General features: G+C 36.7%; 2 protein-coding genes across 3 annotated transcripts in view; one reads left to right on the top strand and one right to left on the bottom strand.

The window, feature by feature from the left end:
- The window catches only part of LOC124643486, a 151,290-nt gene that overhangs the window by 72,145 nt on the left and 59,103 nt on the right, over window positions 1-20,042 (bottom strand). The window lies entirely within an intron of this gene.
- Window positions 2,698-18,081, top strand: LOC124643520. Of its 2 annotated transcripts, none has more exons than XM_047182539.1 (2): window positions 2,698-2,919; window positions 17,585-18,081. In XM_047182539.1, the coding sequence occupies exons 1-2, from the start codon at window positions 2,893-2,895 to the stop codon at window positions 17,996-17,998; spliced, it is 441 nt and encodes a 146-aa protein (XP_047038495.1). In that variant the 5' UTR covers window positions 2,698-2,892; the 3' UTR covers window positions 17,999-18,081. The 2 variants fall into 2 exon arrangements, with proteins under 2 accessions (XP_047038495.1, XP_047038486.1); XM_047182530.1 differs by lacking the exon at window positions 2,698-2,919 and adding an exon at window positions 17,083-17,231.

Consider the following 20,042-nt stretch of genomic DNA (forward strand, 5'->3'; position numbering starts at 1 on the left):
GTTTTCCGCTCGTTTTTAAATTCCAATGTTGCCTTATTTTCCTTATATACATATACTAGCTTCTGCCAGCGGTTTCACCCGCATCCCGTGGGAACCTCTGCACGCACCCGGATAAAAAGGAGCCTATAGCCTTCCTCGATAAATGGGCTATCTAACACGGGAAGAATTGTTCAAATCGGACCAGTAGTTCCTGAGACTAGCGCGTTCAAACAAACAAACAAACTCTTCAGCTTTATAATATACATATATTTTTGATAATGGCAACAATACCATTTCGTTACAAATTGTAAATATCTTGCCACTGTTTTCATCTCTTTTGTTCTGTAAAAGTTAGGAACGTGACTTTCTTTCTCAAAATTTGATCCACGAACGCACTCTTTCTTAATACGGTAGAGCTATCATATTAGAGCCATTGACAACACCTCAATTTAGCTTTTACAATTTCTCAAGCACGACCACCTCCCGACCACACACCTGGGCCAGGCTACTGTCAGCTGATGCATACAAATGCCGTCGCTTTGTCCCAGGGTATTAGGCACGTTTGTCACGTGACACGGCGAAGCCACGTACGCCTTACTGCGAAGGAATCCACAGGTGACACTGTTGTTGCTAAATACTGGCTAATGCACAGTTAATGGGAACAAAAACGATACGTTTTCTTTTACGGACCAGATTTTACTCCAAAGGATTTTCTGTTCGGTTTGATCGGCAAAGCTAACCTAGCTCAGATACCTAATAAACAATAACACTCGCGCTACCGGTTTTTTGCCGAACGGAGTATGTCTGCTATAAGACAATAAGGGATGTTAGGGGACCTCACCTAACAATTTATTGTCTTCCAAGGAAACTAAAAGGACGTCGGTATTAGAGCTGTTTCATCGTGACACCCTGAACTCTGAACACATCGTAGTTAATAAACGTTTGTACGTTAACAAACTTCATTTAGTGTTCGTTACCTTATTATGTGTTAGGACTGTCCTTACCACTATAGTGCATATCAGTAGGAAGTCAGTATTTCCTAGTGGTATGGGTTGTGGAGGCTACGCTGCAATCGCACTGAGTAAAATATTGATGCCTCATCAGGTTAGCTTGAAGCCGATCCAATGCAGTTAGGTAAACCAACGTACGTCGATGGCTGATGCTAGACTTAAATAATTATGTGTGCACCTCCGATGCTGATAAAGCCAGCAGTTATGTAGCCAGAAAGGTATCATTCATTAAGGTATACAATTATTCATATATTAATAATATTGATTTATGTTAGTATACTTTAAAATTGACGTAGCAAAAATAAGTAATGTGTGGGAAAATGTGACTTTGAAGTTTTTCATGTGTCATAAATACAACCCCTCGATCTCACCTTCATTCTCTAACCCAACCTACAATTTAACTGTAAAATCGTCATAAAAAGTGAGACAGACTAAACAGATAAACTTTAGGTATCCTAAACTATGTAAATAGATATCTAGTTTGAAACCTGTTGACCTTATCGCTTTTGAAGTGCTCCAAGGGGAATATAAGACCGCCCAATTTACTCGTCAAGTATCAAATATTCTTGATACATAGTAGTATTTTTATATTACATGTTTTTTTAAAGATAGATTTATCTACAACGTGCTACGTAGTATAGAGATAACTATCCTTAATCGATTCTCTGATATCGATAATATTGTAATGTTGTTTTGAATTTCGATATTCAAAATGGCAGACGTCAGTGTAATTGTGTGATAGTGTATTTTTTATTTATTTAATCGATAATCTTTTTTTGGTTCAAAGTCAAAGTCAAAATCATTTATTAAAATAGGCTAATACGATTAGCACTTTTTAACGTCAAAATTTTACAAGAATGACAGCACCCCCAAAACGCCCCCCTTTCACCACTTCCTAGTGTTATGGCTGGAAAGAAGAAGCGGTGAAGAACAAACTTCCCAGCAACACAGCTGTCTATTACAATTTAATTATTATTAATTTATTTTACAGTTATACAATTCAATTTTATTTATTATTAATTTAAAACACCGAATAATACAAAATAAAATAAAGCACTTTTGTTCCACTTCAGAGCTGCCATCTGCGTTTATCTGTGAAATAATCATTAACATTATAATATGCCTTTTTAACAAGAATTTCTTTAATTTTATTTTTAAAAGAACTGTCCGTTAATTCCAACAGATGAACCGGAATTCTGTTATAAATGCGTACACAAAGCCCCACAAATGAACCGTGTACCTTATGTAAACGATAATTAGGTGCGGTTAACTTGTGTTTATTTCTAGTATTAAAATGATGTACGTCGCTGTTTTTACTATATGAATCTAGGTTTTGCCTTACGTATATTATATTGGCATAAATGTATTGAGACGCCACAGTCAGAATACCAATATCCTTAAACCTTTCCCTAAGGGAGACTCTAGCACCAAGTTTGTATATAGCACGGACAGCGCGCTTCTGTAGTACGAAAACATTCTCGATATCGGCAGCATTGCCCCACATAAGAATTCCGTAGGACATGATGCAGTGAAAATAGCTAAAGTACACTAAACGCGCCGTGGCTACATCGGTGAGAGCTCTTACTTTCCTGACAGCGTACGCAGCAGAGCTTAATTTACCCGTGATGCCAGTTATATGCTCACCCCATTGAATTTTGGAGTCTACTGTTATCCCTAGAAAAGTCGTAGTAGTAGCGTTACAGTTTAGTCAAGTGTTTTTCTTTATCCGATTAACTATATTGTTTTTGTAAGCAGATGTGAGATTGCAATTACGCATGTTTAGTGATCACATTAAAATGTTCCAAGTTAACACATTTTCCGCCCTCATAATATTGCCATTTCGCTCTAGCGGCCCCTCATCAGATTACATGGCGGAAAATTTATCAATTTACGACCTGTTTTGATGAAATTTCACAGTCGGGGAAACAAGGTCAGATCGAGGTGAAATTGAACATGTTTTTTTATCAGAAAACCTATCAAAAACCGTTTGCATGGATAGATTGAAACAGAGCATTCAGCTCGTTCATTTAGAATCAAAGACACGTAGAAAAGTTTTCATACACCTGAACGATAGGATACTGAAAAAAAAACTAAAAAATATTCTAATAAAAGCAATAGACAAACCATATTTTTGAACACAACACAATATCACGTGTTTTATTGTACATTTCACAATAAACCTTGTTCATGAACGTTTCCCAACCGGAGATAAGGCGCGTTCGAGCGCGCGCGCAGGTACGCTCCATGCGCTTCCACTCCCGCGCAGGCCAACGGCCTATCGCGTCTTATCAGTGGTTGGGCAACTAGACACAGATTACGCATTACATGCTAATCATACTTCCGTGTTGTTTTCATAATTAAGCGCTGAAGTGTGACTTTATCTTGAGGATGATGCATTGTATGAACTATTTAGCGTTTTATCTAAAAGGGTCCACATGACATGTAATATACACTACTGCTACTTCAGGGGCGGTCCTTAGCATAAAATTACTTTTCTGACATTATGCTTTTTATACGTTGGTTACGAGGGTTGCTACCAGATGCTTTAAGCTACGAAGTATGTAATGAGCAGAACAACCAACAAGCTTTTAAATGTCTACAACGTTACATTTATACAACAAACAACAAACGAAGCCGCAATTAAAAGTATTGACTCACTGAACAAAAAGCATTGATTTCTTAAAATTAGAAACTTGATTATGCAAAAAGGTTGTATTTTGTAACCTGCCAGTATCTTCTAGTCTTACAGTCACTGTCTATGGCTGTGCACCATCCATTGCTGTTTCCATAGACAAGATGCGTCGTACAATAGCTTTCCATCAATCAATGTGCTTCGAAGTCCACGCATTAGGTTGTAAATCTAAACATGTCGGAGCTAACATTGGCAGACTGGAATATAAATTCATATTATCTGTGGGGCTGTTTCACAGCAGCAGATATGAGCTTTAGAACTCTGGATTCAAAATAAAATGGTCTTGTAAGTTTTTGTTAATTACAGTTAAAGTGAATAGAAAAAGGTTTTGGTTTTACTGTGCATTACTGTATCATAAGCACTATAAAGTGCTTAGAATGACGTACGTATATTTCTGCTAAAAAAAAGAACGTTAGAGCACCAGCAACAACATAAGAGTCAAAATTATCTCATAAATGAAAATTCTAGCAAAATTGCACCCATCTATCATCATTAAGCCAAAGGAGCCGTCAGTTAATATCTTATATTCTACATAAATAAATAATAGTTGCATTTTCAGAAGTCATTCTTACAAGAGTAGACGAATATAAAATGAGTTCTTGAAGAAGGTTAACCGATGTCAGCAGCCAGTGTAGATTTATCTTTCTGCAGCTTTGCTTTCAGTACACAACCTAGGCTATACTGTAGTCGTTTCTACGAGTTATGCCCGATTCGTCATTTTAGTGATTTGGCATCCATAAAAAACGTGTCCCGATTTGTCATACCATAAAATATTTTATTTTGCTTAGTCCCAATTGGTCATCCGTACTTTATTTTGTAAAAAGTACTGTCAACAAGAAAAGCTTTACAATATTGTAATATGTTTTTTTTTATTTATGTTGGTTATGTTTTTTTCCGAATATGACAAGACGCTATTAATAAAATCGCGATTTCAACGGCGTCACACACCGCACGGCCAAAACCAAAATACCAGGATCGCATAAATCAGATGAGTAATATACCAATCAACGAGTGTCCATGGAACTGCCCACCGTGTACTAGGACCGCATAACTTACAGGAGTATAGCAGTCAAGAGTGTCAGGATTTTACGTTTTTTTCCTAATTGTAGATAAACATACCAATTTACACCATGTCGATGAATTGTATTTTATGTATGTGAACCAATTTTTTGAAAATCCCGGTATAACTTATTTTATATATAAAATCAGGTAATAAAACAGAAGAATTTTATTTTCTAGAAAGAGACAATATATAAAAGGGGCAAAGTATGGTCCGGTTTCTATTGTTTTGTGTAAGTAACTATTTACTATTATCGGTATTAGCAAAAAAACATGTGGTGTAAATGCATTATTAGTTGGTTATTGAGTGCCCTGGAAGTGTATGTGACTTGTGACCAAAACTTAAGCACATATACATAAATAAAATAAATATATTTTCTCAATTGTGTATGGATAGTAAAGCACTGGTACTCAGCTACATCCGGTTAGACTGGAAGCCGACCTCAACACAGTTTGGGAAAAAGGCTCGGAGGAAGAAGTGTATGGATAGTAAGAACAAGAAGTTTAAGAAGATAATTGAACTGAAACGTTCTGTTTAACCGAACAAGGACCAATGTAAAAGAAAAACTGCAGTATGTACAACACAACTAGGGCATGCAATTCCGGTAAAATAAAAATTACCGGTAAAAATTCGGTAATAAAAATATTTTTACCGGTAAACCGGTAAAACGGTAATTTTTGTAATTTTTAAAATGTGATATTATAACAATAAGATTGGGTAGTCTAAAAGCAAAAAAATTAAATAAAAATACAGGGTATAAGGTGGTAAACATTTTTTGTGACGTGGGCCGTAACATAAAAACATGTCAGTACCATCCGTACGCGATGTCGCCGACAATATGCAAGAGAAACGGCTGCGATGGCACGAACAGACATGTAAAAAGGAGACAACCTGAATACATCGCCAATGTTATGTACTCAATCTGGATATACCCGGTCAAAGGCGCAGAGGCTGGCCGAAACTGTGGTGGTTGAGTGTCGTAATGAATGACATGAAAATCTGCGAACTCGAAGAGGAAGATGTCCTGGAAAGAACATCTGAGTGAAATGGAAGAAGAAGATACGGAAAGCGGACCCCGTCACAAGACGGGATAAACGCTACGAATTACTGTGAAAAAAAAATTTTTTTTCATGAAAGTAAATCGTAGGCATTTTATGGACCAGGGTCGCGGTAACTCTTTCGAACAATGTGTAAAGCTGCGTCTACGCTAGGAGAGCCGAGCACGAGCCGAACACAATTCGTCTAGTGTGGACCAACTTACAAGCCTCTAACGAGTGCGCTGCGAGCACTTCGTGCTCGGCTGCGTTCCGCCTGTTGTCAAAGGGATTTGCTAACAGTGATCGTTGTAGGTTCGTTGTGCGTCCACACTTGACGCCGCGAACGATGAAGCCGAGAACGGCTCCGCTTGTACTTCGCTCGTGCTCGGTTCGTCTAGCGTAGACCCGTCTTTACAACGCGCGAAGCCAACACGGGTCTGTTATCTATGCAGACGGAGGAACGATGAGCCACCCGAACTCACCGCCCACAGACCGACGCCTACGGTGGCCGGGTGTCGTCTCTCGACACTCAGCGCCCGTGGTGTCTGGTACACTACAGCGGTTGGGATGAGAGGTGCGATCTCGCAGTCACTCCGCCGTCTCCTTCTTGAGCATGACTGCTTCGCAGGAGGCGACGGCTTCCAATTCACTCAGGACCATGGCCTGAACCACGACTGGACGCGAGAGGTCGCCGCTGCTTATTGCCTCGACGACGATATGGCGGTACCCTTCTCAGGCAGTGCACACCTAGACTGTGTGCTCCACCATGTCCTTAGAGCTTTCCGCATGGTGGTGAAGTAAAAGTCCTTGCTCAGCAAGATCATAGAGTAGGTAAAATAAGCACAAGGTACATTTTTACCTAATATGAGCTGACAGCTATGAGGGAAATCGGAATAACCGAATGAATAAAATTTGTTTAGATATTATAAATTAAGATGAGAATGAAGATTTGTATCTAACCTAGAGCTAGTTAAGGAGACACAAGTTTACTTTCCTAAAAAACAGCAACTTTAACACTCTTACAATATGTAATGTATGCAATATTACATTATTTTCAGGCTATATAATAAAGATTTGACGTTAAATGAACAATTGCTATATCACAAAAACGTAAAAACCGGTAAATTACCGGTAACATATTATTTTTACCGGTAATTTAAAAATCGCGAAAATGGGCGGTTTTACCGGTAAAACCGAAACCGGTAAACCGGTATTGCATGCCCTAAACACAACTGCAGACTACATTCAAATTATTTTTGTTAATTAAATTTTATATTTATGTATACAATCTCTTTGCTAGTTATGGGCCCCTGGTACTTTTGTTACCGGTACAAAAAGTATCGAGTCACATTTTCGGGTTTATAAAATGCCCATGTTGTCTTCACCTGTGTTTTAATGTAAATTTTATTATATTTATATGAGAGCTATTAAAACCTTTACCTACATCGAAGTTTTTCATTTAAAATTTCTTCTAACACTTTTATTTCTGACGGTACTCTGATACGTGAAATTTTATGCGGGGGACGAATCGGAACTCAAAATTTAAATATTAAATTATTTATTTTGCTCGAATGACCAATCGGGATTTGGAGTATGGAAAAAATAGTTGGTGACCAATCGGTACTAATGACAAATTGGGAATAACTCGTTTCTACCAGTCTACACAACATTTATCAATCAGTGTATTCAACGTAAAAGTAGCTCCGACGCCGACAGCAAAATCAACTACACTTAGAAAGCATATAATTGCAATGAAAGTAAAACAATTATTGTAAACAGTGATGAAACTGTTATTCTGTTAAATTGACAATAAACTCATTATCTATTAGAAACGTTGGTGATGTCACTAAGATTATGTAAGACAATTGATTTGGGAACTCAATTTTCTAAAGAAACTCGGCCCGACGTATCTTTAACTTATTAAATGCATAGATATAATTCCCATAATTTATTCTTCTGCTATATTGTGGGAAATCAGTACATTTTATTAAAATTATTCCTCTAAGTGTTAAACAAAATACATAGATAGAAACATGCGCAGAACTAGGTTAGGTTAAAGAAACTTTCATGAAATGAAGGGCCTCTTCAAAATAAATACCACGTTAAAAATAACACTGTTTACGCTCATTATTAATAGTAACCGCGTTTTAATGTCAATTACCTCTCGTGGTAACCTCAAAACTATAAAAAGACAGCCCTTCAATCTGCGCGCGCTAATTACCGGACACCCGTGGCGAAAAGTGACGTATATGAATATTGCGGCTTTTACAAAGGCCGTAAATTGTGACGTCATTGGGACACATCAGATTGCGACACTTGATTTTTTAACGCCCAGATGTTCGTTGTCGACCGTATTAAATGATCATTAAGAACTGCGAATAAGTATCACTACATTGCTATATTATAAATCGGAGTCTTCAAACGTCAGCGATAAACTCAAAAACGACTGCACATACTTTCATGCGGTTTTCTCCAAAAGATATAGTGATTGATTAATGAGGAAGGTTCAAATATAATATTTATATTCGTACACAGCTGTTTAATTTAAAGACAGAAAGAGTGATTTATGCTTAGAAGCTAGGATCCGATGTATTGATGCCTATAACATTATTATAGCTAGCTGCTAAAATATCTCCCTTGTGGCTTACAGAGCAACGTATCGAAAGCGGTTCAGTATCAAAATTATAGTGGCGATTGACACCTAGTAGCAGACTGGCAAGCTGCCATGCTGTTATAGGCACAAACTTATAACTAAACGTATAAAAAAACTATGTATAAGCTAGTTATCTGTACATCCGACCATAGCTCTTCTGTTAGTGTCGGCATACGATTTGGTACTGAGCATATTTCAATGCGCAATAAGATGAAGAATATTCTAGAACGATATCCCAGCATGAATCTTAAAGCACTAGTATGTTTACTCACAAGATATTCAACCCCACGAAGATAAGATCTGAGCTTGAAGATCCCACTATAATACCGTGTACCACAGGTCAAGTAATAGAGATTTCCAAGTACAAGGTAGTAGCAAATTAAACTTGTTTAGCTGCACTTTTCCCGCATTATTCACTTATACCGTATATGTGATGCCCTCTGATCTCGCCGCAAAGATGGCGCGGCGGCACTCTCTTATTAAAAGCTTTACAAGATTCCGGGGAGCCCGCAGTCTATTGTTCGAGATACTCCACATTGTTCGGCATTAAAGCCTTCTTCAAATAAATTAGGAATTCTAGAACTAATTTTGACACACTACAGTTTATTTTCAAAAGAAGATTTAGTAAGATTTAATTTTCATTTCATCCAGTAATTTTATTCATCATCTGCCTAGCCTTCTCCCAACTAATTTGGTGTCGGTTTAGTGCAGTGATAGTTTAACCGGATGCAGGGACTGCCTATCTGACCTCCTCTACCCAGTTACCTGATCAACAATAACTTCTAGGTAAGACCTCATCCAGTAACTTTATTGTTATCATTTTTTCAAACTGTAAACAGTCTACGTATTGTTAGTTTAATTTACAAAAATATCATTGACAAAAGCAGCAAGCCAAAGGTTAAAGTTTCGGATAGGGATTAAACTTCGGTATTTATAAGCTAGTTGCAAAACTTTGTGGATACATTTCACTATGGTTTGCAACAGCAATTTTGGCTTTGCCACTTTGGACGGAGACAAAATCACTTCCGATCCGACCAATATAGGAGTAATAAAGCACTTGATGATACTGCAAGCTACATTTAGCAAGTGATTACAGATTTCTAACATAATAATTTACCGTCACCTCATTACTGTTCATAATTTCTACTCTAACAACTAGGTATAGAACAAAAAGTGACATCAATCACGCCGCGACCGATAACCGACGGATGTCGTTAACAGTCGTTCGTATCTCTCGAATAACAAACTTCCTTACGTCGACTTCCTTGGCGAATGGTTATTTACGGACTGTTGTCGTGTTAACTTTGAGTGTTGCTGAGCTGATGACTTGGCTGAAGTTTCAATAAAATACTTTGGTAAAGCGGTTTTTGTTTTGATTGTTTTCTGATAAGTCGATAAGTGCGACCTATTTTTAACTCGCTTTATAACGCTAATTTTTACCATCGTCAACGGACATCGATAGGTTGGAACGACGAGAAAAAAATTGTAGTCAAAATTAACACATCCGCGTACAACAGTTTAGAGAAAACACAAACTAAAGACAAGAAAAGTGTTGAAGGGAACAAGAAATAAAGCCTTCAAGTGCTTTCAGCTCTAACGTGTAACAAAGCTATCAAAAACAGCAGTCACGAGTGTGCTCGACACAGCCCATATTTCAAATGAGCCCGCCTCCGAGCTACACTGGGGACTATAAAAACTACTACTGCCGGATATACATTTCCGAAAACTAATAGACGATGACGTACAAAATACACCCCAATGATCATCAAAGAAACTGTTGAAAACGTTCTCATTCCAAACGCATTCTTAAAAAGAGGTTTTGAAAGAATTTCGATTTGAATTTCGTAAACAATTTGACCATCGAGAAATAATTTCTGTATTTAAAAGTTATATTACATCACACTATTTTGCGGTTTCATTAAATACTTATATGACTTATTATGACATGCATAATGTCATGTGCAATATTTGAAGTTATGGCAAAGAAATTAATGCGCCGGTCACCAATCTTAACTGCAAAATGCGAGTGCTATGGAATACGCTTACTCAAAGTCGGGAGCGGGGTGGAACGGAAAGCTAAGGAAGCCTGAAGCTAAAATTGCGAAGGAATTGCTTCTCCGTATGAAAATAAGGCATGGGAGATACTATAACGGAACTATGACATAATGTTGAAACTGGATTTTTCCTAGAACAGATTGATTCTATTACTACAAACGATAATGAAAAATAATTTGTTACATAAGCTTGATAGTGCTTAGTCTGAGGTGAAACACTAGCCAGATGATGAATAAATCTCCCGTCTTGATTCCGATTTCTTCGGCACAAATTCAACTATAAACAATGACGTAGGTCGACCGCAAAAGATTTATTTATATAAAAAAACTCATTGTATGTAAAAATGGAACATTCGTCACTCAGTACATTTTACGGACGAACGTAAATTGGACAAAATGACCAATTTTAAGGGGAAATTGAATCGATATTTACGATAATGCGAAATGTCCCTTTAGAGATTTCTTTAACCACCCACAGAGAATGTTTTTTGGTAATAAACCACTGTTTTTGGAGAAACCTCATTGTCATGTCTACCGAAGATTGCTGTTTTCGGAATTTGGGCGTTGCTACTCAATAAATCTTCTATCATACATTTGTGTTCTTCCTAAAACAGTCAATCAGTGATTTCCAAACGATTTACGGTTTTATATTGTTGAATTGATTACTTCAACACCTACGTTTTGAAATAGATTTTTTATGGCCATTATGGTAACAAGACAGTTATGAATGATGGTCATACCAGCCAGCAGGAACGTGTCAAGTCGCAATGTTTATCGCCTCACCTGCAACAAGAAAATCTTGATAAGCATTTTGAAATAAAAGAAAGTGTTGTAATAGTTATGAGACAAAAATATTACAGACTAGACATTGCGACATGCGGCAGTGGCAATTTAAAATTGGTCGCGAGAAGTTTACAGACGAGAGTTAAGAAATTAATTGATTTGATTAAATGAACGACATTCGCGGCCACATTATTGGGAATTAAATAATAAAATTCCAATTATTATTCTGTCGCTTTGAGATAATAATAGATCAGGTAGAGTTAAATAATTCAATTGAAATATAGCTTGAAGAAACTACAATTTTAGCGGTTCTATAGAAAATACATAAGTATGAAAGGTTATCTTTTCCAATAAGTGTTAATCAAAGGAATGTCGTCTAGTTTTGCAGCAATTCCTAAAGTTACAAAATAAACTAGCATTTAATACGAAAAACACAATGACTGCAATAATTTTATGTAACAGATAGCCAGGCTATATCGTGTGTAATATCACGATGAAAACACGGTATATTAAGTAAACTAATTCTTTGTAAAAATAATTATTCAAAATGTCTCCGCGGAGACGGACACTGTGCTTCGTCGTCACTTTATTATCACTCAACGTAAGTTCATTAACATTATTTATCTCTGTAACTTTGAGGATAAAGACTCTGATTGATAACACAACTTTTTTACTTTTACAGAATGCTCTTGTGTCTGTGACAAGTGTTGATGTTGGGCCTGGCCTATCGGAGTATTACCCAGCTTCAAGTTTGCAGACTCCTCCACTCACAAATCCTTTCTTATCTGCTGCATCTGCTAATAGAGTATTACCAGATAATTTTCCGGGCACGCCAAAGATATATCCGAATCCTCGATTAGGTTTGAACAACGCATCGCCTTACGGGTCTTATCCGCAAAGCATTACACCTAATACCGTTCCGACGTTCTATCCCAATCCAAATGTGTTACCAACATATTCGACATACATACCACACCCTGACAAATCGGTTTCGTTACCGATTGTTGAAAAAACCGACGGATTTTATTCTCCAGATGTAGATTCTTTGACGATAATAGAAAATAACTCTCCCATCACACAAACGGTTCAAGTGGATATCGATACCAATTCGTTCGACTTCCCAAATGCAGATGTGGCCAACATCTACCAACCACCCGTATCTGCACAGATACCAGCGACTCCATTGGTGTTGGCGTCTCCGCAACCTACGAATCCTCTCTTAGCTGGTGGTGCTAATAGAATTTTTGCAGAATCTTTGCCAGTTAGCCAAAGAATGTTTCCAAATCCTAGATTGTTGAATGCATTTCCTTATGGGTCTTGTCAGTCAGACGCTACGGTCACCACACTTCCGACATCTTGTTGTGCAACTCCGAACGTGTACACCACACATTCTGCTTATACTCCACTGGTCGAAAATACGATCGCTACAAATCCGTTTCCGATAGCTAAACAAATAACAGATTTATATTTTTCTCCAGGCTTGGACTCGTTGACTGTTATTGAAAATAGTTCTCCAATAACACAAAGTGTGCAAGTAGATGTCGATACAAATTCCTTCGACTTCCCGTCTGCTGATGTGGCTAACATTTACCAAGCACCAATTTCAGCACAGATGTCAGCAACTCCTTTGGTGTTGGCAACTCCGCAACTTGCGAATCCTTTTGTAGCAGGTGGTACTAATAGAGTTTGTCCAGAAACTTTGCCAGTTACCCAAACAATATTTCCAAATCCTGGATTAAGTTGGAACGCAATCCCCTACGGGTCTTATCAGCCCGACTGTACGGTCAGCACCCTTCCATCATCAGGGTGTGCAGCTCCAAATGCTTACGCATCATATTCTCCTTACACGAGCATCCCACTAATCGAAAATACGATTTCTACGAATCCATTGCCGATAGTTGAACAAATATCCGATACAATTTATGCTCCAGAGTTAGACTCCCTGACTATAATAGAAAACAGTTCCCCTATAACACAAACTGTGCAAGTAGATGTCGATACAAATTCCTTCGATTTCCCAAGTGCAAATGTAGTAGATATCTATCAGACACCAATTACTGTGCAAACGGCCCCGACGCCTCAGGTGTCGCCGGTTATATCAGTTACTCCGCCCCTACCCGAAATCTTGCCGGTGCAAAATTATGTACAAGAAATTTGTCCGCAGACAATAGAGCCGTGTATAACTCCTATAGTGCCTATAGACACTTCAGCTACAATTCTTCCGTCATACGATGTAGGATATTGTCAGCCGTATCCGATTACATTACAAGTGAATATGCCACCGCCTTGTATCTCGGAGCCAGTGATAGCAATTATAAATCCATGCCAAAATCAGCCTCAACCTCAGCCTGCTCCCTGTGGCTATCCATCTTACGATCCTTCATTTGCAATGCCTCTCCAACCGATCATAGTGTTGGAAAAATCTAATTCTAACTGGAAGAATATCCTTCCAATACTTCTGTTGACTCTTTTTGACGGCTGTGGGAACTGTGGTGGGGGTTACGGCAACTGTGGTGGGGGTTGTGGCAACTCTCAATGTACGAGTACCCCTATTCCATTCCCAATAGTGATTCCTGTAAATAATCCTGTTGTTACTACGGGTCGTTCAGGACGCGGTAGAAGTAAAAGTAAGCCTGCAAGCGGGGGTGACGCTGAAGGTGCCAAAGGGGCAGAATGAGGAAATAGCTGGGAATTATTGCTACAGTGCTGGAACCTGTAGATGTTAAATAATGACCATTGTTTTATAATACAATCAGTTTGTAGAAGAAAAGAGACATTCTATTTTTACCCACTTAATTGTTTGTTGTATATTGTTATTTTAATATTAGCTAAAACAAATGTGTTTTCGTGGAAACCTTTACATTATACGAAAATAGCCTTAAGTAAATGTTATTCTATTTAATAAAATCCTTGTTCGATGATGATAAAATCTTTTATTTTCCTTCCTTTCACAACAACACACGTGTTAGTAGTTATGTCTGTTTTAAGTAGTTCCAGCCCACTTGGTTCCACGTGGAGCGTTCTTACTTGAGGACCGTCTTAAGGGAAAAGGCAACATTTTATCATTATTTTTCTTATGTTACTACTTCCTACATTATCTCGGCAACAATGAATCAAATATTACTTGCACACGATTATTAATATGTAACTCACATTTCCATATCTTGGGACCAAGATATTTTGAATCGTCATGAAAAATATTTTTCTTCTGCGCAAAAGTCCGTGGCTTAAAAATGTATTCACAAAAACGGAGTAACTTCTAAATGGTGTCAGCCATTTTGTGTTCACATACTGCTGAGAGCTTTGCATAAAGCCAGCGACGTCGCATTCGTCGTAGAAGGAACATAGGACAAATGCTTTTAATTCATTTGTACACCTACAAGATGTCAAGGCGATTTATAATTCTGAAGGAGCAACACTGTATGTATATGTAAAGAAAAATATTGTTGTTTATGTTCAATGTGTAATCGAAAGAAAAATTAATAAGTAGAGCAAGTAGATTAATCATCATCATCTTGTCTTTGTTGAAAATGGAACTCCACCGTTGATTTCCAAAACGACTTTTTGGATGCTATTACAAAAAAGATAAACAGACGTTCGACAATTGCTGAAGAAAAATTCCGATAGGAACGTCTTTTTAACTTCTTCACCGTTACAGTTCAGATATGAATTCTCTTAATATAAATCTCTGATCTTTTTTAAAATAATAACTAACTCCAACCAATGAGTATTAGTTTGAAAATTCGCTACTCTCCACGTCTGCTCAGCCTATATCGTACATTTATTACTCTACGCCTAACAGAATATGAGCGTGATAGATGAGACTATAAAACTCCAAGTAGCTGAACACTCATATGCTGTAATGTATTTCTTACATCATGTGTATGTAAGAAAAGGGACATACTTTGTTGGAGAACGCTGTCTGTGACAAAGTTAAAATATTGCAAGACGAAAGATCTAAAAGAAAGTAGCAGACAAGAGGATGGTTGCTGGTAAAGTTTTTTTTGCTATAACGTGCGACATATACCCCCGTAATGATATACCTAACTTCTCAATTAGCATACCATTCATACGTCAGCCTCAGAAACAGATGATGAACTATACATAGATGCTCCTTAAATATAGCCAAATTTTTAGGTCCGAAAAACCTTTGGCGACACTTAAAAAAATATATAAAACTTCTTGTACTCATCAGCATATCGACATATCCTTAATTATTGATCATCAACTCCACATACCTGTTTTATATTCCCAATATTTCACAGCATTAAAGCTTGCACGTATAACTTTGTGTGTTTACGTTAACTGTAATTAAACTGAATGGACGAGTCGAGGAATACCGTTTGCCAGTAATTGTTGCCAGATAAAAACAATTTGCACGCGAAAACGTTGCCCTCACGCGACAACTTCTTTGCTTTTATACGTATTTACATGTTGTTAAAAGTAACAAATAAAGTTCGAATATTTCATGGTGCATCAATGATTTAATGCTGCCTTATACTGGCTATGCAATTATGATACTAAGATCATCACGGTTGTCATCGTAATTTTAAAGAGGTGAGCCTTTTTGGGCGCTATATAGCTGGCATGCAACTTTTGACCCAATAATGTTTACGGTTAAATGTAGATGTGAGACGATCCACATAGTTAGATGTCTCGTTTTTCAATTCGCGAGCTATATCAGTCTCTAGAATAAGGTTTAGAGGCGGAGGATACCCATAGACTATAATATGATCGATTTGGAACTAAACTCTACAATCAAAATGTTATTACGCTGTAATTAAAGAACATTGTTCACACAACTGTCGTTCTATGAATGTCAGCCACGTTTAGTGCTCACAAAGGAATAAAAACGTACAACAATAACGTTCGTACATTTTTGTCTCACACGTTTGAATCTGGCCCAAGGGACGCTGTGTTCCATAGTAAATCGCTCCGTGAGAAATGGGTACCGCAATCTATTAGGATAAAACCGTCCTTTTTCTTACCCAAAGATATGAAAGAAAAAGATAGCTTGTCTGGTTATGTCAGTTTGTTATTATCAAGGAATCCTTCATAGATGCCTGATTCAGAGGGTTTTTTATTATGTTTTATGATGATCACAAACAGTTACAATATTTATTAATTCAGATAATTTCATAAGACTAAATTGTACGCTTTGAGAGATTCAATTAAGTAACTAATGTGAAAATTACGCTGAACAAGCAAATAATAGGCAGAAATAATATTAACAATAGGTAGAAATTATCAAAACCTATTCCAAGTATATTGGCACTACCTACATGGCACATTTTCCAATCAAACTTAGTTAATTAAATAAAGTTCTATTCGAGTCCATTTCCAGGAACATTTGTACGATATAAGTGTTACAATTTTCAATCAAACATTCGGTTATTAATAGCGAAACCGATCGATTACCGCCTGCCATTACAAGGGTTCATTCAACATTTTGCAAACTTCCTTATTTGCATAAAGTAAGCATGATAGATTTTATAATATTATCTGTGATATTATTATGTATGAACTAAAATGTTCGAGCGTAGTTATAGAATAGTACCTTCTTAGACCAGACATTCGAAAAGCAACACATTTGTCTTAAAGTCGTATCAAATCTCTGTTTAACTTTTTGGTTTTAAGAAACACAATTAATTTTTAACTAAGCAGCTATGTAAGATTCGAACCTCATAGATACTAATCTAATAGAATAAACAAACAAAGATAAATTCCCCTATCGAGTGAGCACGTGAGATAATTTACGTTAACGTTTCTAAATCGATAAGATAAGGGGAACTCATTGATGTAACAACTATGAGTATAAAATATCTCCCATTAAGAAAGTTCACTTGATGTCTTATCGGCAGCCAGACACAAATGAGTCAGTTAATATAGCTATTTATTAATTAAATATGAAATTAATCATTTATTTTAGTGCCATATTTTCGATAGTTTTATTTAGTTATACGGTAAGTTTAGACGACATACCTACTTATTATTATTATTTTTTTTTATTCTAAGTTGTTACCTACGTACCAACTGAAATTAGCTCGTTAGGTAAAAGCTAAACTAAATTAAAACCTTATTTACATGTGCATAAAATTTAATTTCAAACAACAGGAAACGTACCGCAGTTTTCAAACAAATAGCCGCACAAGGAAAATCTAAGTTGGCAAGCGAACACAAAGAGTTCCGGAACCTCTTTAACTTTTCGACTTTCCTACAGCTACATTCCTATAAGTTCAATGATCTATCGAACGACTAGGACACATGTATCGACAATTCGGTCTACAGCCATCTTATATAATTGTTTTTGTTACAGGAGACTGAAGTATCGGCTCAAGGAATCTACCCATATTATGGCGGTAGTCCTCTCACAATCTCCGACAGCCACAATGATGACGACTTCGGCCTCCTTCTCACTGTCCTACTCCTAGCAACCAGGAATAACAACGGTGGTTGCTGCGGTTGCTGCAACTGCGGGGGGCAAAATATACCCATACCGTACCCCATACCCATACCGACGAACAACCCTATAATAACTACATCAGGAAGAAATAATAACGATGATTGCAATGGTGGAAATGGAGATACAGTCAATGTTATCACGGAGAATGAATCGAATGTGTCGACAGAAGCCGAGGCAAATAATGACCTGGATAACGAAAATAATAATGAGTCATCAGCCCGATCCATGGCACAAAACAATCCAGACCCAATGGCGGCCCTACAATAAGAATATCTATTTATTTCCTAACTTAATGTTTAATTTATGACAACACTCTAAAAACGATTAATAAACATGATGAGAAAGCGGTATCATCAATTTTATTGACAGCCAATTTCCCTTAATATAGTAAAATTTTGGCTTGCACACACCCAACTTTAAATATCCAAGGTCTAAAAGAGATTGATGGACAAACAATTTAGGATATTAACGTTTATTATATTAGGAAAATACCTAAAATAACATGATGGTAGTAGTTAATTAAATAAGTAACACCTACGTTTAATGGGATAAATATCAAAGTTGAAAACGAAATGGTAGACTTTGGTCAAATTGTTCAGCGAATCCTAGTTATTTTGTCCTCCGTGATCGAATCCAACTCTTGAAGAGTAAGTATGCTCTTTAGAAGAAAAGTAAAACAGTCTAGTCATTTAATACTTAGATAGTAGATTATATCGATTAAGTAAAGTACAAAAATTAATCGTCAGCAAAATATAGGCTTAGAATATTCACGCACCATTTTCCAGTCTTGCTCATGACTTTTTGAGTCAGACATTTTTCCTTTGATCTCCACGATGTCGACGGAGCAACGCAGCGTGATAAAAAATGGCTTTTTTCATGATAATTCTATTTTTAAACTTTTGAAATATAAACTGTTTAATGCATGTGCATAAACTCCGTTATAATGATACATATTATGTAGAGAAGTGCTTAATAGATGAGTAGCCAAGCAATGTATAATCAAAGCAATCTAAATAATGTAAGACCAGTTAGAATGTGTTTTATTCGAGGAAATAGTATCACTAGCAATCTGGATTAGCATTTCTATTGAGCCATTAACGGATTGCAAGATTGTTTATTGCCAATGTTTGTAGCTTTATAGTTAATCATCTCTCTTCTTCGAACTGGTTACTGGCTGTTTTTGTTGATAGTTAAAATAAATCCCGTTTTATTTATTATAAGAAAAACATCACAAGTGGCGCGCATTTTAGGATAAATAAGAGTCCCTTATGGTTTTCCAAAAGATTTTATATTAGAGTACTAGCCAATTCGTCTACAGCAATTACAGCAAAAAATATACATTTTAGGCTTACTGAAAGAAGTCTACGAAGTGACATTTTATTTAAACCATTTTAACACACAGTTTATAAAAATCTGAAGGCTTATTCTACACATTACTTTCAGTTACTGATCATTTATCTTGTTTATAAAATTCACTTTTTTCTCTGCACGGTGACAGCGCTGCGCATAGACAGTCAACCAACTAAGACTGCTTTATCTCACTTTATGCTTAAATGTTTTTTCTAATTTGTCAGCTGCGACAGATTGCAGTGTTCGAGACGTAAATATTTATAACGCTACAGATAAGCTAGGAAAATGCAGATAAGAAATAGTGACGGGTTGGTTTATAGAGTGCATTCGTTTTTTAAACAGTTCGTAAATCAAATTCTGTCTATTTTCGAAACTTGGCCTTTACGTCGTAAATGACTTAAGTTCTAGCCTAAAGTAATATGCTGATCATAATATTTTTGAAGAGTCACGTACACCGCTTTCTTTATTTAGTTTGTGAATATAAAATACCATTGAATTGAAAACCCTGGGAATAAGATAATTTTTCACAACGCCTTTACACGATTTTGTGTGCAAAAGAAAAGCCTTTGAAAACCTCAAATCATTCGATCGCCTTTTATCCTTTTGAGCGTAAATTATGTACATTGTAATGTTTCTAAGTAATTTTTGCCATTACGAAAATTATTCGCACTTTTCTCGACTTTTCCATTTGTTACTTCAGTTCTAAACCTATGTTATAGTTTCTGTCAATTTAGTCAAAAAACTGTTGAGAAATTGTAATAAAAATTATTGGTAACCCAAATGTAATGAAAATAAAACAAAATAATTCTCAAATTGTCTTTCCAATTCACGTCATTTGTCAACACAATGTAACCCGTCTCATAAAAAGTATTGAGATGCATCACAGCAATACGAGTAGATATTTTTTTAGATGTGTAATTAATCAATCACTTTACATTGCAAATGCGAGCACAGCATCGTA

This window comes from Helicoverpa zea, chromosome 2, assembly GCF_022581195.2.
Source record: "Helicoverpa zea isolate HzStark_Cry1AcR chromosome 2, ilHelZeax1.1, whole genome shotgun sequence".
Lineage (NCBI taxonomy): Eukaryota > Metazoa > Arthropoda > Insecta > Lepidoptera > Noctuidae > Helicoverpa > Helicoverpa zea.

Bases quoted from the DNA above. Each gene is read 5' to 3' on its own strand.
- LOC124643520 (XM_047182530.1), top strand. From the start codon at position 17,175: ATGAAATTAATCATTTATTTTAGTGCCATATTTTCGATAGTTTTATTT. The intron at 17,232-17,584 runs GTAAGTTTAGAC...TTTTTGTTACAG, and splicing joins TAGTTTTATTTAGTTATACG to GAGACTGAAGTATCGGCTCA.